This window comes from Eremothecium sinecaudum, chromosome III (assembly GCF_001548555.1).
Source record: "Eremothecium sinecaudum strain ATCC 58844 chromosome III, complete sequence".
Classification (NCBI taxonomy): Eukaryota; Fungi; Ascomycota; class Saccharomycetes; order Saccharomycetales; family Saccharomycetaceae; genus Eremothecium; species Eremothecium sinecaudum.
Genome location: NC_030894.1, coordinates 632,711 through 653,768, shown reverse-complemented (window position 1 = coordinate 653,768; position 21,058 = coordinate 632,711). Strand labels below are relative to the sequence as shown.

The window sequence follows — 21,058 nt, the reverse complement described above, 5'->3', positions numbered from 1 at the left end:
TTCTATTGTGTATTAAGAGTTCAGCAACTTTTTTGGTAGAAATTATTTCTGCTAGAGATTGAATTATTTGTATTAAGTTGTGTAATGGAAGAGTCATTCTTGTTTGACGACAATAACCAAACAGAACCAGCGCGACAACAACAAGATAATCCAGATCAAATAAGTAATGAAGGTTCACTACAAATGCAAATCACTACAGACAGAAATATAGCATGGCAACAACAACAACAGTCTGGAGCACATGATACTATGGGATTGTTTGTTGCGGATGGAGGCCAAGAAGATTTATCGCAAGGTGGAGCATTGACACCGCGGGCCATATTGGCGCGAACCTCTTTGTCTAGCTTAAACTCTCCTATGTTTGGAAATAGTAATGATGGTAATGATGCGGTAATTGGGAAGGACGGGACGCCCGACAATATGCCTGTCGTTAATACTGCGCAATTGGAGGGCACCGAAGGAGATTTAGTCAATTATGATAACGTTCTACTTCCGAAATCTTTGTCTCCGACCGCTCTTGCTACTGCTGGACATGCTAATGTGGCTTCACAACAACTGCCGATTGCGACCCCAACAGTCGCGCCTTCTCCGCAGCAGATTCTGTCTCAGAAAACCACACCACTCGGTCCTGTACGGGAGCCTTCGGAAGACCCTAAACCCATCATTACCCAAACTCCGAATAGTGGAAAAGTAAATCGTGCATTTGTTGATCGCGCATCAATGTTTGCAGCCTTACAGCAGCGTCAGCAGCAGCAGCAACAACAGCAGAAACAACAACAGCAGCAGCAGAAGCAGCAGCAACAACAACAACAGCAACAACAACAGCAACAACAACAGCAACAACAACAACAACAACAACAACAGCAGCAGCAACAGCAGCAACAACAGCAGCAGCGGCAACAGCATATGCAACATCGCGTGCCTCAAAACATGCAGCCGCCCCAACAAGGCGTAAAAAGTGTTCCAGACTACGCAGACATGCAATCGCCGGTTATGACTCCGGTACAGATACAGCAGCAGAGACAGGGTGTACCAAAGCCTAATGATATGCAAAACAGTATTCCCATCGGACAGATGTCAAGTGCATCACAGCCGACAAATCAGAGGCAATTATTGCAAAGCCTAGATCCTCAAGAGCAGAAACGTGTATCCCAGGAACTCAATGGCAAGCAGTATGAACTTTTTGTCAAATCTTACATGGAACATTGTAAACGTAATAACAGTCTTTTTAATCCGAATCCCGAGGTTTGCGGCATAAGGGTTAACTTATTTATTTTGTACATGCTGGTGCAGAGGATGGGCGGTGCTGATAATGTTACGAAGATTCGCCAATGGGGAAGCTTGGCACAGAAGCTTCACATATTTGCCCCAAACGGTGATAGTGAGCTGTCAAACTGCTATTATAATACCCTTCTGTCATATGAGAAGTATTTCTTAACACCGGAGGGCATAAAAGAGACGCAAACTAAACGACTACTATTGCAGCAGTATTTACAAGAAACTTTAAAGAATGTCCAGCAGCAGCTAAAGTTGAAGCAACCTCAGTTACAACAACAACAGCAACAACAGCAGCCACAGCTACAGCAGCAGCAACAGCAAATCCATGGTTTACCAAATCAAACAGAAATGCGTCAAGTGCCATTAGCACAACAACCTCAACCGCATTCACAGACTCCCCATATTGTACAACAAATGCTTCCGCAGTATCAGTTTCAAAACATGGCTGACGCCCAGGCTTTAAAGCAGCAGCTGCAGATGAAACAAAGGAAGCCTCGCATGAAGAAGAAGACAAAGAGAGAATTGGAAGAGGAGAAAAGACAGCAAGACGAGGTGAGGAGATTACAAGAACTGCAGCATGAAAAACAACGACAGGAACAGAAGCTTATGATGGAAGGTCATCTTCGCGAACAACAAGAACTTCAACGCCGTAGACGTGAAGAACAGATACGAAACCTACCCAAAGTATATAAGCGTTCATTTGCAAGGAATTATGTTCCCATAAAGAGACCCATCGAGCATCAAAGTGGCTACGACATCAGAGCACTTGCCCAGGTTGGCGAAAAAATTGATGCTACTAAGCCCATATTTTTATTTGCGCCTGAATTAGGTACAGTTAACCTTCATGCGCTCACTATGGCCTTGCAGTCAGATAACAATGCCGAAATAAACGCAGCTTTAAATTCTTTATTAGTTACCAGTGCTGACAATGTAACAAAAATACCATTGAATGAGATTCCGGAACTGCTGGACAGCCTCTGTATTTTGGGTTGTGAAAAACTATACAAGTTAAGCAAGGGCGATTATAATCGAAAATTGGCCGACCAGGGCATTATAAAAGAATACGATATAGAGGAAATGCTACACAAGCCGGTGCGATCAATTAACACGACTTACCAGGCTATGGACCAAATTTTACAAGACCGTAAGAAGTCAGGTGAAGATAATAATGAGGCGGACATTGCTATTCAAGTAGATTCTTTGACAGGAATCGATATCGAGCAGCTTCCTCTTTCCGAGGATATTCCTCTCGATGTTGGGCCAGATGAGGAAGATTTAACACCTGTGAAGATAGAACAACCACCTGTGAAACGTTGGCATTATCTGCACGAACCGCTACGGGCACAAGGATTGAAAAAGGAGGATGAGCTATCCATTATATCCTATCTCTCAGCTCTAAGAATGGTGAGGGATGAAGTTGACACTTTATTTAGGCATTGTCATAATCGTGGTGCTGAAGATCCTCATCTTTTGTTGATTGATCAGTTGTCAATGATTTCGATGATATTGAGGAATTTATCATTTAACGATCTTAATGCCACCGTAATGGCTACTAATGTTCACTTGAACAGATATATTTTTGAACTATTGTGGATGTTATTCACTCAGATGAAGAAATTTAAGCTGAGCAGGAAAGTTTTGAACTTCAAAAAGGATACTATCATTACTTTATCGAATGTTTTTCATTTACTAAAACTTGAGAACGTAATAGATGGATGCCTACTACTTTTCCTAGTTCTAAGCTTCGGGGAACCAATAAAAAATAGTACTGGTGCAACCTCTTTATCATATGCTGAATGCGGTATGAAGGTCGAAAAATATCGTTCTTATGGGGTAGATGTTATTGCCAAAGTCATGTCCCTCGGTTACCCAAACAGGGAATATATTAAGTCTGTCCTACTGGCTACTTTTGAAGAAGAAACACCTGAGACCAAGGTATGCCTACAGATACTACGCCGTTATAACGGTTCACAAAAATTCAAACTTTTCAACGATATCTTTTCTTTTGTATCATTAACTATACCATTTAGGCAACTGAATCAAATGCCAAGCTTAATTGAGGAATCGATGGCGGTCATATTCCAGGCCATTACTGCTTCTTTGACCTTGGTAAAATTTATAGATGTTGCCCCAGACTCGCCTTTCGTGGAATATAACCTGCCATTCCTATGGTTGACTTCAGAGGAGTCATTGTGCTCCAATATTATAAGGTTAGGAGAAGCTTTATCGTCATTAGGTAATCAGGATTCCAACTTGAAACACCTCCGGCCAACATTTAATTTGGTGAGCCCAAAGTGCCTGGAACTATCACGGTTATTGACAGAAAAGGCCTTCCAGCTGTTCAAACTGCAACCTAACCTACAGAAACAAAATTCTCTCAAGTCTTCCCTGTTAGGTATATGCAACCTTTTCCCGTCCGATGTTGCTACAATTACGGTAATAATGAACCCACTTACCGACTACGATATGGCAAGGGAGATGGAAAAATTGTATCTCTTAAGAAAGGAGATTTCGTACAAACTAATTTAAATGTAGATAGAATGAACGCAACATGTATTTCGATATTAATTTTCTCTAATATGGTTAACAGTAAGAATTACATATACGAAATTTCCGGTTTCCTTAGCTTAAATAACAGGTTTACGAAGCAAGGTTATCAAACTGCCCAGTAAATGCGTTTTGTAGCCAGAAGTAGATTGACTTATAAATCACAGGAATTCCGTTATGGAATTGAATTTCATGATTCGAGTCCGGGAATATATGCATGTCAAAGTTTCTAATTTCAGCGAGGTTTAAAAGATCGATAAAATTATAGGTATTTTGGATGTGAACATTATCATCAGCTGTACCATGTGCAAGCATGAACCTTTTAACATTCGCAAATGGCTGAACATCAGTTATCGATGCAGTCGCGTAGGCATCCTTATTTTTGGCGATTGAACCCAAATATCTTTCAGTATAAAAGGAGTCATATAGCTTCCAGTCGGTTACCGGTGCGACAGCAATTCCATACTTGAAGGTTTCACCATTATCATACTCCAAAGTTTTTAGAGTATTAAAACCTCCGTATGACCAACCCCAAATAGCCACTCTCTCGGTATCAATCAAATCAGAGTGACTTTCAATATATTTCCTAGTGATTTCGGTGATATCTCGGCATTCCCAGTACCCAATATTATCTGTTGACCACCGCCTATAGGACCAGCCCCTGCCAGCAGTTCCTCTAGGTTCTAATTGCAAGACAATTGCATCTAAACCAGAAGCTACAGCGGTTTGAAAATCAACTCCAAAGCTTGTTGTAACCACCCTAGACCCAGGCCCACCATAAACCTTTACTAGTAGGGGGTACTTACGGTTTGATTTAAGTGTCGCTGGCAATGTTTCCACATAACTAATGTTCACGCCGTCGTCAGTTGACATGGACTTATAGTTCATATCAGGAAATTTATAGTACTGCAGTGCCTCTACAAGGTTTTCATTATCTGAAACCATTGTGGCGTTGTTATTTTTATCGGGCAATAATAATAGGTCTAGCAATGGAGCAGCCATTTCTAGGGGAATATTTGGACCCTTGTAATACATTAATGCGTAACGTGCAGAAGAACTGAACAAAAACTCGGTGTAATCTAAATCCGATAGCTTTTCTTGCATACATTCAAGATGGCCATCTTCAATGGCAACAGAATACAAATGCTGTGCCATAGTATGCCTTACATTCGCATGGAAATAAATCACATTCTTGTCATAGTCGAAAGCCCAGTTTTCAGAAGTGACCTCCCAAGCGCCAGACGTTAACTGTAAACCCTTTTCTTCATAAGGATCCCTGTAGTAATAAATGTTCATATCCCCCGAAGAATCCACACCAAGGTCAACATATCCATACGAATCTCTGCCTCTTTCCGGATTGGGGGGTATCGGCACAATATCATTCAGCTTTTCAATCCAGCCACTGTAGTCTTCCGCAAACTCCGTACGGGTATTTTTGAGCTCTTTAGATGTAGCGTCGTAAACTTTAACATTCAAGACCCTTGAATACCTGTCCGTGACCTTTAACAACAGGTGATTGCTGTTAATCCACTGCACAAGATACAAAATGTGCTCACCTTCCATTTTAAGGTCTATAACTGAAGATTTACCTTCAGCAACATCGTAATGATAGAGCGTAATACTTGGAACAGCTTCTCCGGGTTTGGGATACTTCACGGATTGATCAGTCGGATACTCTTCGCCATTGATATACTTCGGGTAAATATAGGATTTTACGTTAGTATCGTTTATTTTCAAGTATACGAAAGAGGAGTCATCCGGTGCCCACCACACAGCCGAGTCAGACGCAAAGATTTCCTCTTCATACACCCAATCCGGTTTACCGTTAAAAACCTCACTCGAGCCATCGGATGTAACCCGCTTCACGGTGCCATCCCCACTAACATCCTGGATATACAGGTCATTCTCGTGCACAAAATAAATGTGGCTGAAGCTTGGCGAAAAGTGGACATAGGAAAGATTAGCTAACTTTCCATCCCTTTCTGGGCAAATTGGCTCAAATTGACCAGACTCAATATCTTTCATCCAGTAATGCCCCTCAGACGAATACCGGTATATTTGCTGCAGCTCTGCACCATATATCAACCTATCCAACTTGTAAGTGGGCTCTATCTTCCCAGCTGTGTAATTAACTCCGTTATGCGTAAAGTTGGCACGGCCAAGAATTTTCTTGAATTCAGGGTCTGCCAACTTCTTCGCGATAAATGTATCCGCAGACCCGATTGTCTCAACAACCAAGTAGGTACCTTCATCAGAGCCCTTGTTCATCAGGTGGCTAATTGGAGGGTAGAGAAATCGAAATTGCTTATTGCCCGATCCAAATTCTCCCTGTAGAATCGCATCGAGGTCGAACTGACCAGGGATTTTATTTAGCACCTTGGCAGAAGGCTTGCCATGACCGTATTGCTTCACCAACAGGAAAACAATTATCAACGATAAAATCCCCTGTATAAGCAACGACCACCCGTAGATTCTTCGTTTCGGCTTCTCAACAGCACCGTCATCAATTGTCTCCGACTGCTCACCTGCCTCTATATCGTCGAGCAAAGCGCTTTTAGATTTATATTCATCGCTGGCAATATCGTTGTAGAATTCCAATTCATAACTCTTAGTAGAACTTTTATTCACTATAGACATTCCTTCAGTATTCTTGATTGAAATTTGAGTACTGGAAGGTTTAGTTCTGTCGGTGTCCAGGTAATCAAGGCTCCCTTGTTTATAGGACCTTAATGTAGACCGATAACATTCCCTTCCGTACTAGTTTCAGTTTATATCCGGGCACTGACATGAGAATGCTTTGTTATCCTTATCTGGCAATAAATAAAACGGATAAGCTGAAACGAGTCACGCCTCAGAAACGACAGAAGCGCCGAATGAAAGAATAACACGTACTAAAAATATGGTCCAATATTTTAAGCTATGTAGGTAAATCTAAATGACTATCTAACTAACCATACGCTCATTGAGCCAAAGCAGCGATCTTTGCGGCAACACGGGCCTTTCTTTCCTCCTTGGTCAATTTAACTTGTCTGTATTTCTTAGATTCAGCAGCGTATTGTTCCTTGGTGAACTTCTTTTCAGTTGGCTTGAAGCTTGGGTCAGCTCTGATAGCAGCATGAGCCTCAGCGTAGATATCCTCGATAGAGTCAGCATCGATGTCGTCGGCAATGTATCCCTTGAACAATTCAGAGTATCTCTCTTCATCGTCGTCGGCCAACTCCTCCATGTAGGCAGACACGTGACCACCGAAGATGTAAGATCTCAACAAGTCAGCGTCCAATTCCTCGGATTCGAAGTCCCAGCCTGGGAATCTGTTCTCGGAGTGAGGAACGTACAAACCACCGTCGGAAGCACCCTTCAAAGCACCGAAGACTCTGGCACCGCTGGTGGTTCTTTGCAAACCAACGTCCAAGTAGACCTTGAATGGTCTTGGACCGTCTTCAACGGCCTCGGTTAGACTGTATTCACCTTCTGGTTCTTCGACACCCTTGTAGGTTTCGTCCAAAGACAACTTTTGCAAGGTTCTTCTGGCGATCAACAAACCAGTAGCGTAAGCAGCAGACCAGTTGGTCAAACCGTGGCTGATACCGTATCTTGGCAATTCATGAGAGTAAGCGGCAGCTAAAACAACGTCACCGGTAATAGTAGAGGAGACGATTTGGCAGATAATGTCCTTGTTAGTGAATCTAACGACCAATCTGTACTTTGGAGTGTTGTACTTAGCCTTGTGTTGAGCGACCAATCTCTTTCTGGCGTAGTAATCGGTCTTACCTTCTCTTCTTCTCCTGAAAGGAGTTTGGAATCTGGAGTGGTAAGCAGAGTTCTTGACGGACTTGATGAAAGCCATTTTAATGCTATACGATACGGTATTCTACGTCTTCTGTTGTGGTACAAGTTCATTGTAAGTATAAGCTCATCATTAATATCGGAATCTCCCTATGGCGGTAAGCGAAAAATTTTGAGAGATCACGTGTCGCATAATTATCATGTATATTTTAAATAAATATGTACGGGCGCGAGGCAGCAAAAAAATACGGTTTGCTAAACCCGTACATTGCGGCATTAGGCAGGAGCAGTCTATCGGTAGTCTCGGCGGCTACTTTTAATTTATTTACAGGACTTCAACTCAAACGAGGACATAAAAGGCACAGCATTCATGCCCACGGGTTGATTAGGATGCTGGTGCAACCTCGAGAGTATGGTTGCCATCTTCGATCGTTGCTTCGTTGGAATAATGCGCTTTGAAGAAAGCATAGTGCAACACAATATCATCGATATTCCTCATGGACGGGTCGGTAGCAAAATCAGGGTCAACGAAGAAGAAAACTGGCATATCGACTTCCTCTCCGGCTGCTAGCTTTTGCTCTTCAAAGCAGAAGCATTGTATTTTGTTGAAATACTGAGCAGCTTCACCTGGAGTAATGCTGTAGGTAGCCATACCGATGATGTCTTTGTCGCTGGTGTTCTTCGCTTTGTAAAAGGCGAGAGCGGTTTCTCCAGGGAGGACGTGAACCTCCCGTTGCTGGGGAGTGAACTTCCAGGGAAGGATTTGAGAAACTTCACTTGTGAATGAGACCTTAATACGCTTATCCATGTCCACAGGGACCAATTTGTCGTCCGTGAACTTACGCTTGTCCGTTATCGGGATACCTCCAAAACCTGTACGAGCACAAAGGGCACGATAAACGGGCACAGCGGCATATGAAAGACCTAGAAATAAAACTGCGACACTAGCAAAGTAATAAGCCGCAGTTCTATCCTTGAATCCACGTTCTTTGGCCACTCTCATGTCCCTAAGTTGTTTAATCTCTGATTTAGTAAGCTTCGACATGTCGAGCTTTGCACTGCGGAATACGGTAGTGTGTAAACGCATCCGTTGCGTGCTTTGAATAACATGTCTATTTAAGATCCCACGAAAGCAGAACATTATTGTGAACTACTTAATTGCAAAGTTCATATTATGTATTGTATGGCCTAATAATGTAGGATTTTTTCAACATGTTTTAACAACATGAAAATACATTCAATTTCTGACTTCTTTCGCCCGCCCAGCCAGATTACGGTGGTGACTCAACCAAGAGCTGGACTAGTAACATCGGGTAGCACTATTTCTAATACTATGGATGCTGATGTTACAAACAGCACCACTTCGGGTGGAAGGAAGAGAAAGGTGAGCAGGGCTTGCATCTTCTGCAGACGATCGCATATGATATGTGATGAGCAAAAACCATGTAAACGTTGTATTAAAAGAAACATTGCACATCTATGTTGCGATCAGAATATTGCGTCTTCAAACAGTGTGTCATCACAAGGATCATCCGCACCCGATATTTCTAAACAAGAACAGCAAATCCCCCCTATGCAGGATAACTTAGCCTCGGGATTACAAGAACCTTGGTCAACTACAAACAATAAAATATCAAAAATCGTACCCCAAAATTTGACGTTTGTTAGTGAGCATGTAGGCTCAGAGTTCTCTTCTCTTAATGGGTTTCTTACGATGTTGGAGGATCCGATGTTGATGGAACAAACCCCTCCACCTCCCAACCCTACAGATGTAAATTTGAATGGCAACGATACACAGCCGAAAGCTCCTCTACCCTCGTTTTCCATATCATCTGCCAGTTCACAGGCGGATTTGGGCATGCGTATGGATCGTCAACAGGGTGCTCAATTTAATCACTGGCAGCAACCAACGGCTAAGGAAAACTTCTTTCTCACTGCGGCCGATCCATCCACAGATGTTGAACCAGAGGACAGGTTAAAACTTGTTATTAATGCGAAACTTGAAGCTGGTCTTTTAAAACCTTATAACTACTCTATGGGATATGCTAGACTGCAAAACTACATGGATAAATATATGAATCAATCCTCAAGACAACGTATACTGAAACCGCTGTCTACCATACGACCAGCGTTCCGTGCAATAGCAAGATCGCTAAAAGACGTTGATCTTGTACTAGTAGAGGAAAGCTTTGAAAGAATGCTTCTCTCTTACGACAGAGTTTTCACTTCAATGTCTATGCCTGCGTGTTTATGGCGTAGAACTGGTGAGATCTACAGAGGAAATAAAGAATTCGCCTCGCTCGTTGACTGTACCGTGGATGATCTCCGTGATGGAAGGATGGCAATCTACGAACTAATGACAGAGGAGAGCGCAGTAAACTTATGGGAGAAATATGGTGCGATCGCTTTTGATAAGGGCCAGAAGGCAGTCCTTACCAGTTGCAAGCTAAGAACTAAAGATGGAAGGAAGCGCAGAGCTTGTTGTTTCAGTTTCACAATAAGAAGGGACCGCTATAATATCCCTATCTGTATTGTAGGCAACTTCATTCCGATCTCTTAAGTGTGTTCTATTCACCGGGGCATAATTTAAGATTCTTGAAGATCAACAAGGCATTTTAAGTTTTTATTTTTTAAGGGTTCTGCGCTATTCGCCATAATATTCATGTGTCGCTTTATTCATGTCCCGTTTTAACATGTTTGCAAACTGTGGACCTGGTCCAAAATGTAATGCGGAGGTTGTTCCAAGCTCGGCTATTTTTTTTAGACACTCGACAGTTTCAACGGTTTGGGTACTCGATTGAACGTACTTTTCAATTGCAATATCTACAAGGTCGGTTGTTGAGCCATCAGCATTACAGATTAGTTGGTGTTTGAGCGATCTAATGCCGCTATGCTTTATTTTCTCCCACAAGTAATCGTACAATGGTTCCATTATCTCCTTCAAAACTCTGCTATCGTGGAAAGGTATACCATCGATATTAACCAGCTCTGAAGTCCTGGCACCGTATGGCAGCTGCAGAGCTTCGAAGTCCTGCTGAAGACCAGTAAGGACACATATCTTAGCATTAACATGAGTTGCAATGTGCAGTGAATTGCGTAAGCACAGCTCTCTTCGCAGGTCTTTTGAGCGTGGACTACGCACAGCTAATAACTTAAATTTCTCATCTAAACCCCTACCTTCCCTCTTCAACCATCCATGCGTCGCCTGCACCATTAGATCATTCCGCTTAGCTGCAATCTGAAATATATCGCGAGCGGAAAATAAAGTATTTTCAGTGCCAGCATTGATTGCTGATAACTCCCCTAAAGAATGCCCTAAAACCATCATTTTATCATGTTTATTTTTTGTCCTCAGCCACTCCTGAAAAAGAAGATTGGAACACAATGCTACAGACTCTGGCTTACTCGGATTCACTTTCGTGTATTCCAGCAGATCCGATATTGCTCCGCTTTTGTCTTGAAATGTAGCCATTGTTTTGCACCATTTCTCAAGTGATAATAAGCTGATGGAACTGCCCTGCCCAGGAAATGTCAACAATTTCATATTACAACGTAATAACTGCTTGTTAAGCTGAATGCATTTGTTTGTTTGTTTGTTAAGTTTTTTAACAATAGCAAATGTATGACTGTGACTTTCCAGCGTTTTCAAATTTTTTTAGTACTTACTGACAAAAGGTCATAAGAATTTATAATTCCTAGGAAGAGTAATTTGGTACTAAACTTAAAGGTTAACTGTTTATAATATATACGTGTAAAAATACCTCGATCATACTCCAAAGCTCGAATTTTACGTCAATTTACTGGTTTCTATCGCTTGTAACTACCATAAGTTAATATGTCCTCGAGCAACCAAGATAAGGCTCCATTGCCTTTCATCTACCAATTCATCGCTGGTGCTGTGGCAGGAGTCTCTGAAATCCTAGTAATGTACCCACTAGATGTTGTAAAGACTAGAATGCAGCTTCAGGTTAGTGGTGCTAACGAGCCTCCACGCTATACTGGTGTGATCGACTGTATGAAGAAAATTATTGCTAAGGAGGGACCTACACGTTTATATAAAGGCATTTCATCTCCCATTTTGATGGAAGCACCAAAGAGAGCCACCAAGTTCGCCTGTAATGATGAATTTCAAAAGATTTACAAAAACCTGTTTGGTGTGGACAAACTTTCCCAGCCGCTATCAATGTTAGCAGGTGCTTCGGCCGGGTGCGCCGAAGCGTTTGTCGTTGTTCCCTTTGAGTTAGTGAAAATTAGGCTACAGGACGTTTCATCTAAGTTTAAAGGCCCTATAGATGTTGTTTCACATATTATTCGGAAAGAAGGGCCATTGGCCATGTATAATGGGTTGGAATCAACTCTCTGGAGACATGCTATCTGGAATGGTGGTTACTTTGGTGTGATTTTCCAAGTTAGACAAATGCTTCCAAAGGCAGAAACCAAAATGCAGCAAACCAGGAATGATTTGATCGCAGGTACGATTGGTGGGACTGTGGGATCATTGCTGTCTACGCCTTTTGACGTTGTTAAGTCTAGAATTCAGAATACCGCCGTTGTATCAGGTGTTACTAGAAAGTACAACTGGTCTTGTCCATCACTTGTCACTATATACAAAGAAGAGGGGTTTAAAGCATTATACAAGGGCTTCGTTCCAAAAGTTCTAAGATTAGGACCTGGAGGTGGTATCTTACTAGTTGTCTTCACCGGTGTACTAGATTTCTTTAGAGAAGCACGTGCAACCTAAACGAAAAACGTATAAACGCTTAATAACTGCTCATACACTTGCAGAATATACGGTCAATCAATAGACTAAATAGATTTAATTAAGCACTACTTTAACGCTACTTTTGTGATGTGAGTTCTACCGGCCCTCGCCTGACGGCTTAAAAGCTATTGTCAGATGAAAGGGCACTAAGATGAACAACAATGATCTCTCCGATGGACTTGACACTCATGGCAATAGGCTCAAAAGAGCAATCACCCGAGCAACACGGTTTTATAGTCCTGGATTAAAAAATCCGCACGATTTTTATTGCTGTATTAAAGAAACACAAAGGGAAAGACTGTTACAAAATTTTTCGGGCCTTTATATACTAATCCGAAGAAGTTACCCGGCTGACGCTTATTTTAGGAGCCCCAAATTTATGGCAGCCTCCCTATACGTCTTAATCAACACCGTTTATAAACAGCAGTTATTCATAGAGCTATTCGGTACCATATATGGGTCGTTTAGGATGTCCACAGAGTCTCTAATTCCTCAACAATCGCAACGAAGACGATGTTTTGTTGTAATTAGGTTTAATGATCCATCCTTGCAGGATCTCGTTTTGGAAGTATCCAGTATACCATTCAGGGACATAAACACGAAATGGTTGCGTAATATGGTTCGTCAAATGAGGCCCTCTCAGACAAATAATCATAGGTTGAAATTTATACGCAGTGGTCAGCCTTTGAATTCGCAGTCGGACCTACGATTACAGCAGTTCTTCGAAACAGCAGATGAAAATGATAAATACTACGTACATTGCATTGTTGGTCCTGTATTATCTGCGGATCAGCACCAAAATGAAGATGCTTTAGATGATATAGGGCAACAGCCTGATGGAGCCACTTCGCAGGCGATTGGTTTTGACAGGTTACGTAGTGTGGGGTTCAGCGATGATGAGATTGAACTGCTGCGTCAGCAGTTCAGAGCGACGTACGGGGACCTAGATGAAAATAGGCAGCAGAATGGTGGTGAAGGAAGCGATATTCGGCAGCTAGAAGAGCAGTGGATTGAAACGGGTGCTACTGAACAAGGAGGACAATTTAACAGTATTCCCATTGCCAACTACAAATACAACATGGACTTGCTTGCTGGACTGGTCATAGGCTGCCTTTTGGGAGTTTTTAGCATTCTTCTAATGAAGCACGAGGGTCTTTTTTCGAGAAGACAGAAGATGGCCGTTGTCGTAGGTGTTATGATAAATATTACGTTTGGAGTACGGAATATCTAGATTCTCACAAGACTGCTCTGTGAAAGTAGTATTGAATATCTGAACTCATACCCGCAGCTCTGGCTGGTTTAAAAAACCCTTGCTTCGTGTTAGACCTTTTTCAATGTCAATAATCGTTCGCATTAGAGCATATGATACGCATTCCCAATGATAAAATTAAGTAATTTCGATTTAATGTACAGATATTATCTAATTCAATTACTTATTTGCATGCAGTTTTCTCAGTCGGTGTCCATCCCATCTAGAATTCGGAGCCCTATTTTACCACTTATCAATGGTCGGCACGGCATAACAAATAGACGTTCTCCTGTTTGAAGTTAGTCAACAGCCTATAGTTACCTTCCAAACGCATCAAAAGCCCACCGAATGAATAGTAAACTGCCAAGATATCTTTGTTACCATTGGCTTCCTCAAACTTGTAGGCAGTACCGTACATCACGTAATCGAAGTCATCTGCAAGCGAACGCGTACCTGGAGCAGGTGCCCTCCAAGAGTTTTGCGCCTCCTTTGTATTATCCAGATTCAAAGTAGTCGCAAGCATAACAGTAAGCTGTTGTTGAGGCTTCAAAGGGAATAGCTCAGTGTTAACATCCAACGTCAATTTACAAGATTCCTGTGATGTAGAGATAGCCTCAATACGGGAGACTTTGTTGTAACTACCCTTGCTTACCTCCTGGATGGTGAATAAATCGTCGAATAGAGTAGCTGACATGGCGAACGGTTATTAGGCTCCCAAATACAAGTGATTATGACGAGTTCATCGCCATCAAGTTATAGTACATAACAAAAAATTTTGAACAAAAATATGTATTTCGTATAAAACGACAAACTCTAAATTCATTTACTTTAAATACCTGTGTCTAACGACGTCCTCTAGATTGTGTGACATTGCAATGCCTGTATGTGGGTGTAACTAGCCCCGGATATGTCTTTTAACCATGATGCCAATCATGGAATTGCGGAATGACAGTCTCGAAATCTCGCGGTTAACAGCACACCTACTTAAGCTTAGTTGCCTTCTGTCTCTTAGAATTGTAATCCTTAATAGCAGCATGTATAGCGTCTTCTGCCAACATACTACAGTGTAGTTTAACAGGCGGAAGTGAAAGTTCTCTAGCAATATCAGTATTAGAAATAGTAGCCGCGTCTTCCAAAGTCTTACCACGGACCAACTCCGTCATATAGGAAGAAGAAGCAATAGCGGAACCACAACCAAACGTCTTAAATTTCACATCTTCAATAACCCCAGTTTTATCATCAACCTTTATTTGTAACCTCATAACATCACCACATGCGGGTGCACCCACTAACCCGGTACCCACATTAGACAAATTTTGGTCAAGTGTTCCGACGTTACGAGGGTTTGTATAATGATCTAAAACTTTTGGATGATATAGCCTTCTGGAGATTGTAGTTGATTTTCTTAATACAGACCATCTTAAAGATGGATTTGAACCTATAGCCTTAAACATTTAAACTTTTTTTTTGTATGGGTAATATGATTTTATCGGTTAACCTAATTGATAAAGTGTATGGTTCGTAATCAGTTTTGATGTAACGGAACAAATATCAGCTTATTGGCAGTTAGAGTTTCAACCTTTTTATTATTTACCAAGCTTTGCGATACAATTTGTAGCTGTGTAATCCCTGTTATTTAATTACAGCCATTTTATAAAAAGCGTTTGCCCGGTATCGGAGGCGAAAGGAGATAGGGTAACGCCGGTTAAATCCGGTCACGTGGGCGACGCCTCACTGTCATAGTCACGTGATAAGAAAAATTATAAGTCGTCTTCCGAATAAAAAGGCATAGCAATGAACAGCAGAAGAAAGTTAACGATCTGTTAGTTACTCAATGAGTAACGAAAGGCCTCAGGATCCATCAAGTGCTTTGGAACAGGCGATTCAAGATGTATCGAACTTAAAGTCCGAGTTTAAGTTCCTTTTAGAAGAAATAAGAACAGCAGACCTTGAGTTCTACGAATATAAGAAGAAATACCTGTCTAAGGATGCTCAAATTCATAAATTTATCAAGCAGCATGGCTCGCTAGTGGAAAACCCAAAGGAGAGGGAGCTAGTCAAGAGAATTAAGGAGGATATGGAGAATGGACTGCGGTTGCAGAAGGAAAAGTGCATTGTTGCATACACGCTATTATATACAGTGACGAAACACCTCAATAAGGTGAAATCTAACATTGACGCATTGGAAGAGGATGGGATGCTCGCTCCGCTAGAAGAGGAAAACGCTGAGTTTGGCAATGACCTGTCTAGGGAGAGCTCTCTCCTGTCTTCAGGGACTTCATTTGGAAAGAGGAAGAGGACTATGACTGCTGGACCATCTTCAGCCTCCTCGTCTTTGAAAAAGAGGGTGAGGTACGAGCGCGGGCGGTCTGTACAGCGAGATATGATGGGAGGAGATCTCTTGGCAGACGATTCTACCGGGAATGGGGCCAATTTTGGCGACGAATTGCAGCACTTTAATGACGAGCTATTTTCCATGAACCAACAAGAGGAAGACGACAAGCAGCTATATTGTTTCTGCCAAAGTGTGTCTTATGGCGAGATGGTAGCATGCGATGGGGCCAATTGTAAATATGAATGGTTTCATTATGGCTGTGTCAATTTGCAAGAACCACCCAAGGGACAGTGGTACTGTCCTGAGTGTAGACAGGAAATGGCGAACCAGAAACTGAAGAAGAAGAAGCGGGTATAAAGAAAGTAGGATTATTTTTGCTTGTCTAACGAGTTTGCTGTGATTTAGCAGCGATAATATCTATTTCTGTAACATTAAAACATGTATTTTATCTAATTCGTCAGTTATTGATGCGTCAACGAGTGTAGATTGTATAGCTTTAAAAACAAGCCTTGGATTAATATGACAGTCTCTATTGGAATCTTATTACGCTACAATGGTGTATGTGTGGATCATAGCTGATGTGCTTTCTGAATAGCGGAGTGTGCGCTGTTATAAATACTTCGTAATATATCCAGAGACCGCAACGCAACGAACAAGCGCAAAACCTATGCAGATGACGCAAGAGACGAACTACTGCAAGAGATATCCACTACACTTGGGCGGTCTATATATCTGAAGAAAAAAAATGTCCAATGCTCTCCTTTAACTAATCTTCATGACTTTACTCGGTACAGAGGAAACACAGTCCGCATGTTTATACTCAGTAGAAAATGAACTCGATATGATTATGAAGAAAAGTTAAGATGTTGTAACTATAGATCCAGGGTGTTTCAACCATCCTACATCAGTTGACATGCTGCTGAAAAACGTGCTGCAAACGTGTTAATTGCGCCGTGGATTTTAATCCGAAATCTTACTAATGGCTATTAAACGCAATGTCAGAGAAGTTCGAGTTAGGGCTACAAAATTGACTACCAGCACCAGCTTATTCAACTCATACTCTAATTCTGCAACTTTAGTTCCGTGAACTTTAAAGTTCATGGGCTTTTGAAGCCCCTACGTCCTACTCCCTTGGTTTCATGGATGTAAATCCCTATAGAACAAACTCACTAAAAATCCACAAGTAGAGATGGAATCCTGGATAGATAAACCAATACATTTGGTATGATATGCATGGTTCTCATGGTTTGTCAGAATATTTCTTTCACGTGATGTACTGTCATGGATGTGGCTTGATAATGTCTACGCTTTAAAGCAAGGTCAAAATTACAACACCATCTCATCATATAAAAGGAAATGCCACGTTTGCCTCGAAACTACTACCATTAATTTCTACGGTCATTACAAGTGATGAAAGGTATATTTTCAGCATTAAAGCAGTTTAATTCCAAGAAAATGGCACCAAACGCAATTACTAAGGCATCACAAGCTATATCCTTTCCATGTCTTGATGAAATTGATGCAGTTACCAGTAATATCAAGCAAAGTTTTAGTAAAATCCCTGGGTATTCAACTGCCTTTAAGATAGGCGAAGTTATAAATATGGAGCCTGGCCTTAATGAACCCATTTACGCTAAGTCGAATTTAAGGTATTTTCTTTATAAGTCCACGAAACCCTTGTTGCTGGACTATGGTGGGGTGTTGCCTTCGTTTGAAATAGCGTATGAGACGTGGGGTAAACTAAATGCCGATAAATCGAATGCAATATTGATTCATACTGGGTTGAGTGCCTCATCTCATGCTCGTTCTTCGGACATGAACAATACACCAGGTTGGTGGGAAAAGTTCATTGGACCAGGGAGTAGTATTCTCGACACTGAAAAATATTTCATTATCTGTACGAACGTATTGGGTAGTTGTTTTGGATCAAGTGGCCCTCCCTCGAGTGATCCTTCGGACGGGTTGCCTTATGGCACACGGTTTCCACTTGTGTCTATTCAGGACATGATTCGCGCACAGAATAGGCTCGTTAAGGACCAGTTTGGAATAAAGAAGTTATATGCTTCCGTGGGAAGCTCTATGGGCGGAATGCAATCTTTGGCATACGGGCAACTATTTCCAGACGAAGTTGAGAAGATCATATCCATTTCAGCCTGTGCTCGTTCCCACCCCTCGAGCATTGCCCTACGGCATGCACAACGGCAGGTCCTTATGAATGATCCTAATTGGCAACGTGGTTTTTACTATCCTACACCTGACAAACCAGATAGTAATCCTCCATATGTCGGTATGAGATTGGCTCGTCTTATTGCAACTATCTCTTATAGGTCAGGCCCCGAATGGGAGTCCAGATTCGGCACAGAAAGATTAAATAATGAGAACCCACCAACATTATGTGCAGACTTTTTGGTTGAAAGTTACCTAGACTATCAAGGTTCGAAGTTCTGTTTTGAATATGATGCAAACGCTTTCTTATATTTATCAAGAGCAATGGATATGTTCGACTTATCCTTAACTGGAACCCAGAGGAATGAAAGGAGGAGGAAAGCCACATTAGCAGAAATGCAAACTGGGAAGATACCGATACAAGAACTAAAATATGAGCCTTTAAATCCTCAAAAGAAATCGAAGACGAGTACCACCGAGGAAAATTTGAGTGATTTAGCCGCAGGCATGCTTCCCTTGAGAAATAAGGACATCTTAATAATTGGTGTTAAATCGGATATTCTTTTCCCTTACAGACAGCAGAGGGAGATTGTTGACTTGTTAGGCAATGGACCCAATATCAAGTATGTTGAGTTGAGTGAGGAGCAGTCGTTGTACGGCCATGACACTTTTCTCTTAGACACTAAATATGTTGGCTCCAGCATAGGTGAGTTTATAAACAATTAGGTAACAGTGTATTCATACGGAATAACATAAAATAAACGTACATATAAAGGATATAATGAAGACATTCCACAGACGGCTTCTCAATGCAATTCAGTATTTTTTAACTTAGATATTCAACATTATATACAAGTTATGGAGTTCGGTACATTATTAAGATCCAAAGATGTCTACAGAGCCTTGCTCATCTTCTTTAGCATACGAGCAGCAGCACGCTTCTTCTTAACGACCTTATTGGAGTCTTTAACGAGAATACGGTCTCCGAAGAATTTGTAGTCTTGCATGTACTGCCTATCCATGTTAAATTCTTTCATAACTGCATTGTCAGTAAGTCCTAACTTTTCTATCGTCCAGAAATATCTTTCAGGTTGGTCCCTTTTTAAATACCTTAGCACCTGCTGTCTTTGCTGCACAAGTGTCCTTAAATATCTGGTAGTTTTATTATCTTGCTTGTTATCTTTAACATGCCTAGCTAGCGACTGGATGCGAACAGTCATTATAGCTGCTTGTACCTCACTAGACCCTGTGTCACCGGGCTTTCTAGCAAATTCCTCCACAGCCAATTTGGTTGCAATCTTTACCAATGATTTGTTGCCCGCATTTTGGATGGTTAAAATTCTCATAACAGCTTCGCGCCTATCTCTTGCTGCCTGAAGGTCTTCAGCGGTAAACGTCAACTCGGTACTATTAGAATCCACCTTAGTGTTTTCCCGCTTTGCAAACTCAATGGCGGCTATAACTTTTTCAACTTCTTCGTATTCGTAACCTTTCACAAGCAGGTTGGATTCCTTCAGTTCGGCCATGACACGAAGCAAAAATGGAGTATCTTTTTTACCTAGTACTGGATCGACACTATCTAGAGAATTATTGATTCTCAATTGTTTTACTTCATTAAGTTGTCTAACTCTCTGCGACTTTAAGTATTTCACAGCTTTCGCACCATTATTTACAGCTGTGCAGCTTAAGTTTCTGCCTGAAACCAATGAAACCACAGTTAAACTTCTATTTAAGATCCCTGGCATTGATTTGAACATCTTATATGGCTTTAAAGCTTCCAAAAGCCCTCTCCAATAAAGATTATTTTAGAGATTCACCCATCGGTTAGTTCAATGCACTAAAAATTTTCTTAATTCAGTAATTTTCAAATGTCATTGTATACGAAAACTAATCAAAATGTTCAAAGATGTATACCGGGTGGAAACCTTCTCTAGCGCTTTCAAAAAGGTCTCTTAGGCTCTAATTGAAGCTACTAGAGATTGTGCTGTTAACTATACAGAAATGTTACAGTCACGTGTAAAACATGTGACTGTAACATTTCTTTTTTTCCAATTAGGCTTGAAAAATTTTTTACATCATATTGTATGGATGTCTCTCATCTCTACAGATGCATCGATATTGAAGAACGTCAATAGCTCACCTATAGCCTAAACTTGTGCACCCAGCACCTATATTACATATTATGAGTTATAGAGGAAACAGCGGACGTGGTCGCGGCGGCGCCAGAGGCGGAAGACCTGCTTTTCAAGGTCCACCTGAAACAGTGATAGAGATGGGCCAATTTATACATGACTGTGAAGGTGACATTGTTTGTCGTTCAATTAATACGAAGATTCCATACTTCAATGCTCCAATATTCCTTGAAAATAAAACACAAATTGGTAAGGTGGATGAGATTTTGGGTCCTTTGAATGAGGTTTTCTTTACCATAAAGTGTTCTGAAGGTGTTAAGGCTACTTCCTTTAAAGACGGTGACAAATTCTACATTGCTACAGACAAACTGCTACCTATTGAAAGATTTTTGCCAAAGCCAAAGGTTGCTGGACCTCCAAAACCAAAAAAGAAGAGAACTCCTGGATCTCAAGGAGGTTCAAGAGGCGGCTTCGGTGGCCGTGGTGGTTCTAGAGGTGGTTTCGGTGGCCGTGGTGGCTCCAGAGGTGGTTTCAGTGCTCGTGGTGGCTCCAGAGGAGGCTTTGGTGGCTCCAGGGGTGGTTTTGGCGGCCGTGGAGGTTCTAGAGGCGGTTTCGGTAGTCGTGGCGGCTCTAGAGGCGGCCGTGGTGGTAAGAGATTTTGAACAATCATTATTAGTCTGTCGTTGAAACATTGCTTTTAACCTTGCTGTGTACATTATTCTATCGTTTGTCATGCAAAATAGCTGTAAAGTTTCGTAAATAATATTAAATAATGACTTCATACAAATGCATTATATCGGAAC

General features: G+C 41.5%; 14 protein-coding genes and 1 non-coding gene across 15 annotated transcripts; 7 read left to right on the top strand and 8 right to left on the bottom strand.

Moving 5' to 3' along the window:
• Positions 1 to 84: 84 nt before the first annotated feature.
• On the top strand, positions 85 to 3,807 carry SWI1 (Swi1p; the record flags this gene model as incomplete). Its single annotated transcript, XM_018131326.1, has 1 exon — positions 85 to 3,807. One exon carries the CDS (start codon positions 85 to 87, stop codon positions 3,805 to 3,807), a length of 3,723 nt encoding a protein of 1,240 aa, XP_017986786.1.
• A 111-nt stretch (positions 3,808 to 3,918) lies between these two features.
• STE13 (Ste13p) lies at positions 3,919 to 6,462 on the bottom strand (the record flags this gene model as incomplete). Its single annotated transcript, XM_018131327.1, has 1 exon — positions 3,919 to 6,462. One exon carries the CDS (start codon positions 6,460 to 6,462, stop codon positions 3,919 to 3,921), a length of 2,544 nt encoding a protein of 847 aa, XP_017986785.1.
• Positions 6,463 to 6,784: 322 nt separating this feature from the next.
• On the bottom strand, positions 6,785 to 7,672 carry RPL5 (60S ribosomal protein uL18; the record flags this gene model as incomplete). The annotated part of the gene is made up of 1 exon (XM_018131328.1): positions 6,785 to 7,672. One exon carries the CDS (start codon positions 7,670 to 7,672, stop codon positions 6,785 to 6,787), a length of 888 nt encoding a protein of 295 aa, XP_017986784.1.
• A 324-nt stretch (positions 7,673 to 7,996) lies between these two features.
• COX11 (Cox11p) lies at positions 7,997 to 8,752 on the bottom strand (the record flags this gene model as incomplete). The annotated part of the gene is made up of 1 exon (XM_018131329.1): positions 7,997 to 8,752. One exon carries the CDS (start codon positions 8,750 to 8,752, stop codon positions 7,997 to 7,999), a length of 756 nt encoding a protein of 251 aa, XP_017986783.1.
• An 84-nt stretch (positions 8,753 to 8,836) lies between these two features.
• RDS2 (gluconeogenesis transcription factor RDS2) lies at positions 8,837 to 10,171 on the top strand (the record flags this gene model as incomplete). The annotated part of the gene is made up of 1 exon (XM_018131330.1): positions 8,837 to 10,171. One exon carries the CDS (start codon positions 8,837 to 8,839, stop codon positions 10,169 to 10,171), a length of 1,335 nt encoding a protein of 444 aa, XP_017986782.1.
• An 84-nt stretch (positions 10,172 to 10,255) lies between these two features.
• On the bottom strand, positions 10,256 to 11,155 carry MCT1 ([acyl-carrier-protein] S-malonyltransferase; the record flags this gene model as incomplete). The annotated part of the gene is made up of 1 exon (XM_018131331.1): positions 10,256 to 11,155. The coding sequence occupies one exon, from the start codon at positions 11,153 to 11,155 to the stop codon at positions 10,256 to 10,258; it is 900 nt and encodes a 299-aa protein (XP_017986781.1).
• Positions 11,156 to 11,446: 291 nt separating this feature from the next.
• On the top strand, positions 11,447 to 12,352 carry AW171_hschr31636 (HCL367Cp; the record flags this gene model as incomplete). Its single annotated transcript, XM_018131332.1, has 1 exon — positions 11,447 to 12,352. One exon carries the CDS (start codon positions 11,447 to 11,449, stop codon positions 12,350 to 12,352), a length of 906 nt encoding a protein of 301 aa, XP_017986780.1.
• Positions 12,353 to 12,511: 159 nt separating this feature from the next.
• Positions 12,512 to 12,643, bottom strand: AW171_hschr31635. The gene has a single exon (XR_001930085.1). It is a non-coding gene; the product is annotated as an HCLSNR35 (small nuclear RNA).
• A 199-nt stretch (positions 12,644 to 12,842) lies between these two features.
• Positions 12,843 to 13,604, top strand: DSC3 (Dsc3p; the record flags this gene model as incomplete). The annotated part of the gene is made up of 1 exon (XM_018131333.1): positions 12,843 to 13,604. One exon carries the CDS (start codon positions 12,843 to 12,845, stop codon positions 13,602 to 13,604), a length of 762 nt encoding a protein of 253 aa, XP_017986779.1.
• Positions 13,605 to 13,875: 271 nt separating this feature from the next.
• On the bottom strand, positions 13,876 to 14,316 carry RPB8 (DNA-directed RNA polymerase core subunit RPB8; the record flags this gene model as incomplete). Its single annotated transcript, XM_018131334.1, has 1 exon — positions 13,876 to 14,316. The coding sequence occupies one exon, from the start codon at positions 14,314 to 14,316 to the stop codon at positions 13,876 to 13,878; it is 441 nt and encodes a 146-aa protein (XP_017986778.1).
• A 286-nt stretch (positions 14,317 to 14,602) lies between these two features.
• AW171_hschr31632 (iron-sulfur cluster assembly scaffold protein) lies at positions 14,603 to 15,076 on the bottom strand (the record flags this gene model as incomplete). Its single annotated transcript, XM_018131335.1, has 1 exon — positions 14,603 to 15,076. The coding sequence occupies one exon, from the start codon at positions 15,074 to 15,076 to the stop codon at positions 14,603 to 14,605; it is 474 nt and encodes a 157-aa protein (XP_017986777.1).
• A 380-nt stretch (positions 15,077 to 15,456) lies between these two features.
• On the top strand, positions 15,457 to 16,314 carry YNG2 (histone acetyltransferase YNG2; the record flags this gene model as incomplete). Its single annotated transcript, XM_018131336.1, has 1 exon — positions 15,457 to 16,314. One exon carries the CDS (start codon positions 15,457 to 15,459, stop codon positions 16,312 to 16,314), a length of 858 nt encoding a protein of 285 aa, XP_017986776.1.
• Positions 16,315 to 17,367: 1,053 nt separating this feature from the next.
• AW171_hschr31630 (homoserine O-acetyltransferase family protein) lies at positions 17,368 to 18,849 on the top strand (the record flags this gene model as incomplete). Its single annotated transcript, XM_018131337.1, has 1 exon — positions 17,368 to 18,849. The coding sequence occupies one exon, from the start codon at positions 17,368 to 17,370 to the stop codon at positions 18,847 to 18,849; it is 1,482 nt and encodes a 493-aa protein (XP_017986775.1).
• Positions 18,850 to 19,016: 167 nt separating this feature from the next.
• Positions 19,017 to 19,880, bottom strand: MRPS28 (mitochondrial 37S ribosomal protein uS15m; the record flags this gene model as incomplete). Its single annotated transcript, XM_018131338.1, has 1 exon — positions 19,017 to 19,880. The coding sequence occupies one exon, from the start codon at positions 19,878 to 19,880 to the stop codon at positions 19,017 to 19,019; it is 864 nt and encodes a 287-aa protein (XP_017986774.1).
• A 425-nt stretch (positions 19,881 to 20,305) lies between these two features.
• Positions 20,306 to 20,917, top strand: GAR1 (H/ACA snoRNP pseudouridylase subunit GAR1; the record flags this gene model as incomplete). The annotated part of the gene is made up of 1 exon (XM_018131339.1): positions 20,306 to 20,917. The coding sequence occupies one exon, from the start codon at positions 20,306 to 20,308 to the stop codon at positions 20,915 to 20,917; it is 612 nt and encodes a 203-aa protein (XP_017986773.1).
• Between the last annotated feature and the right edge of the window lie 141 nt (positions 20,918 to 21,058).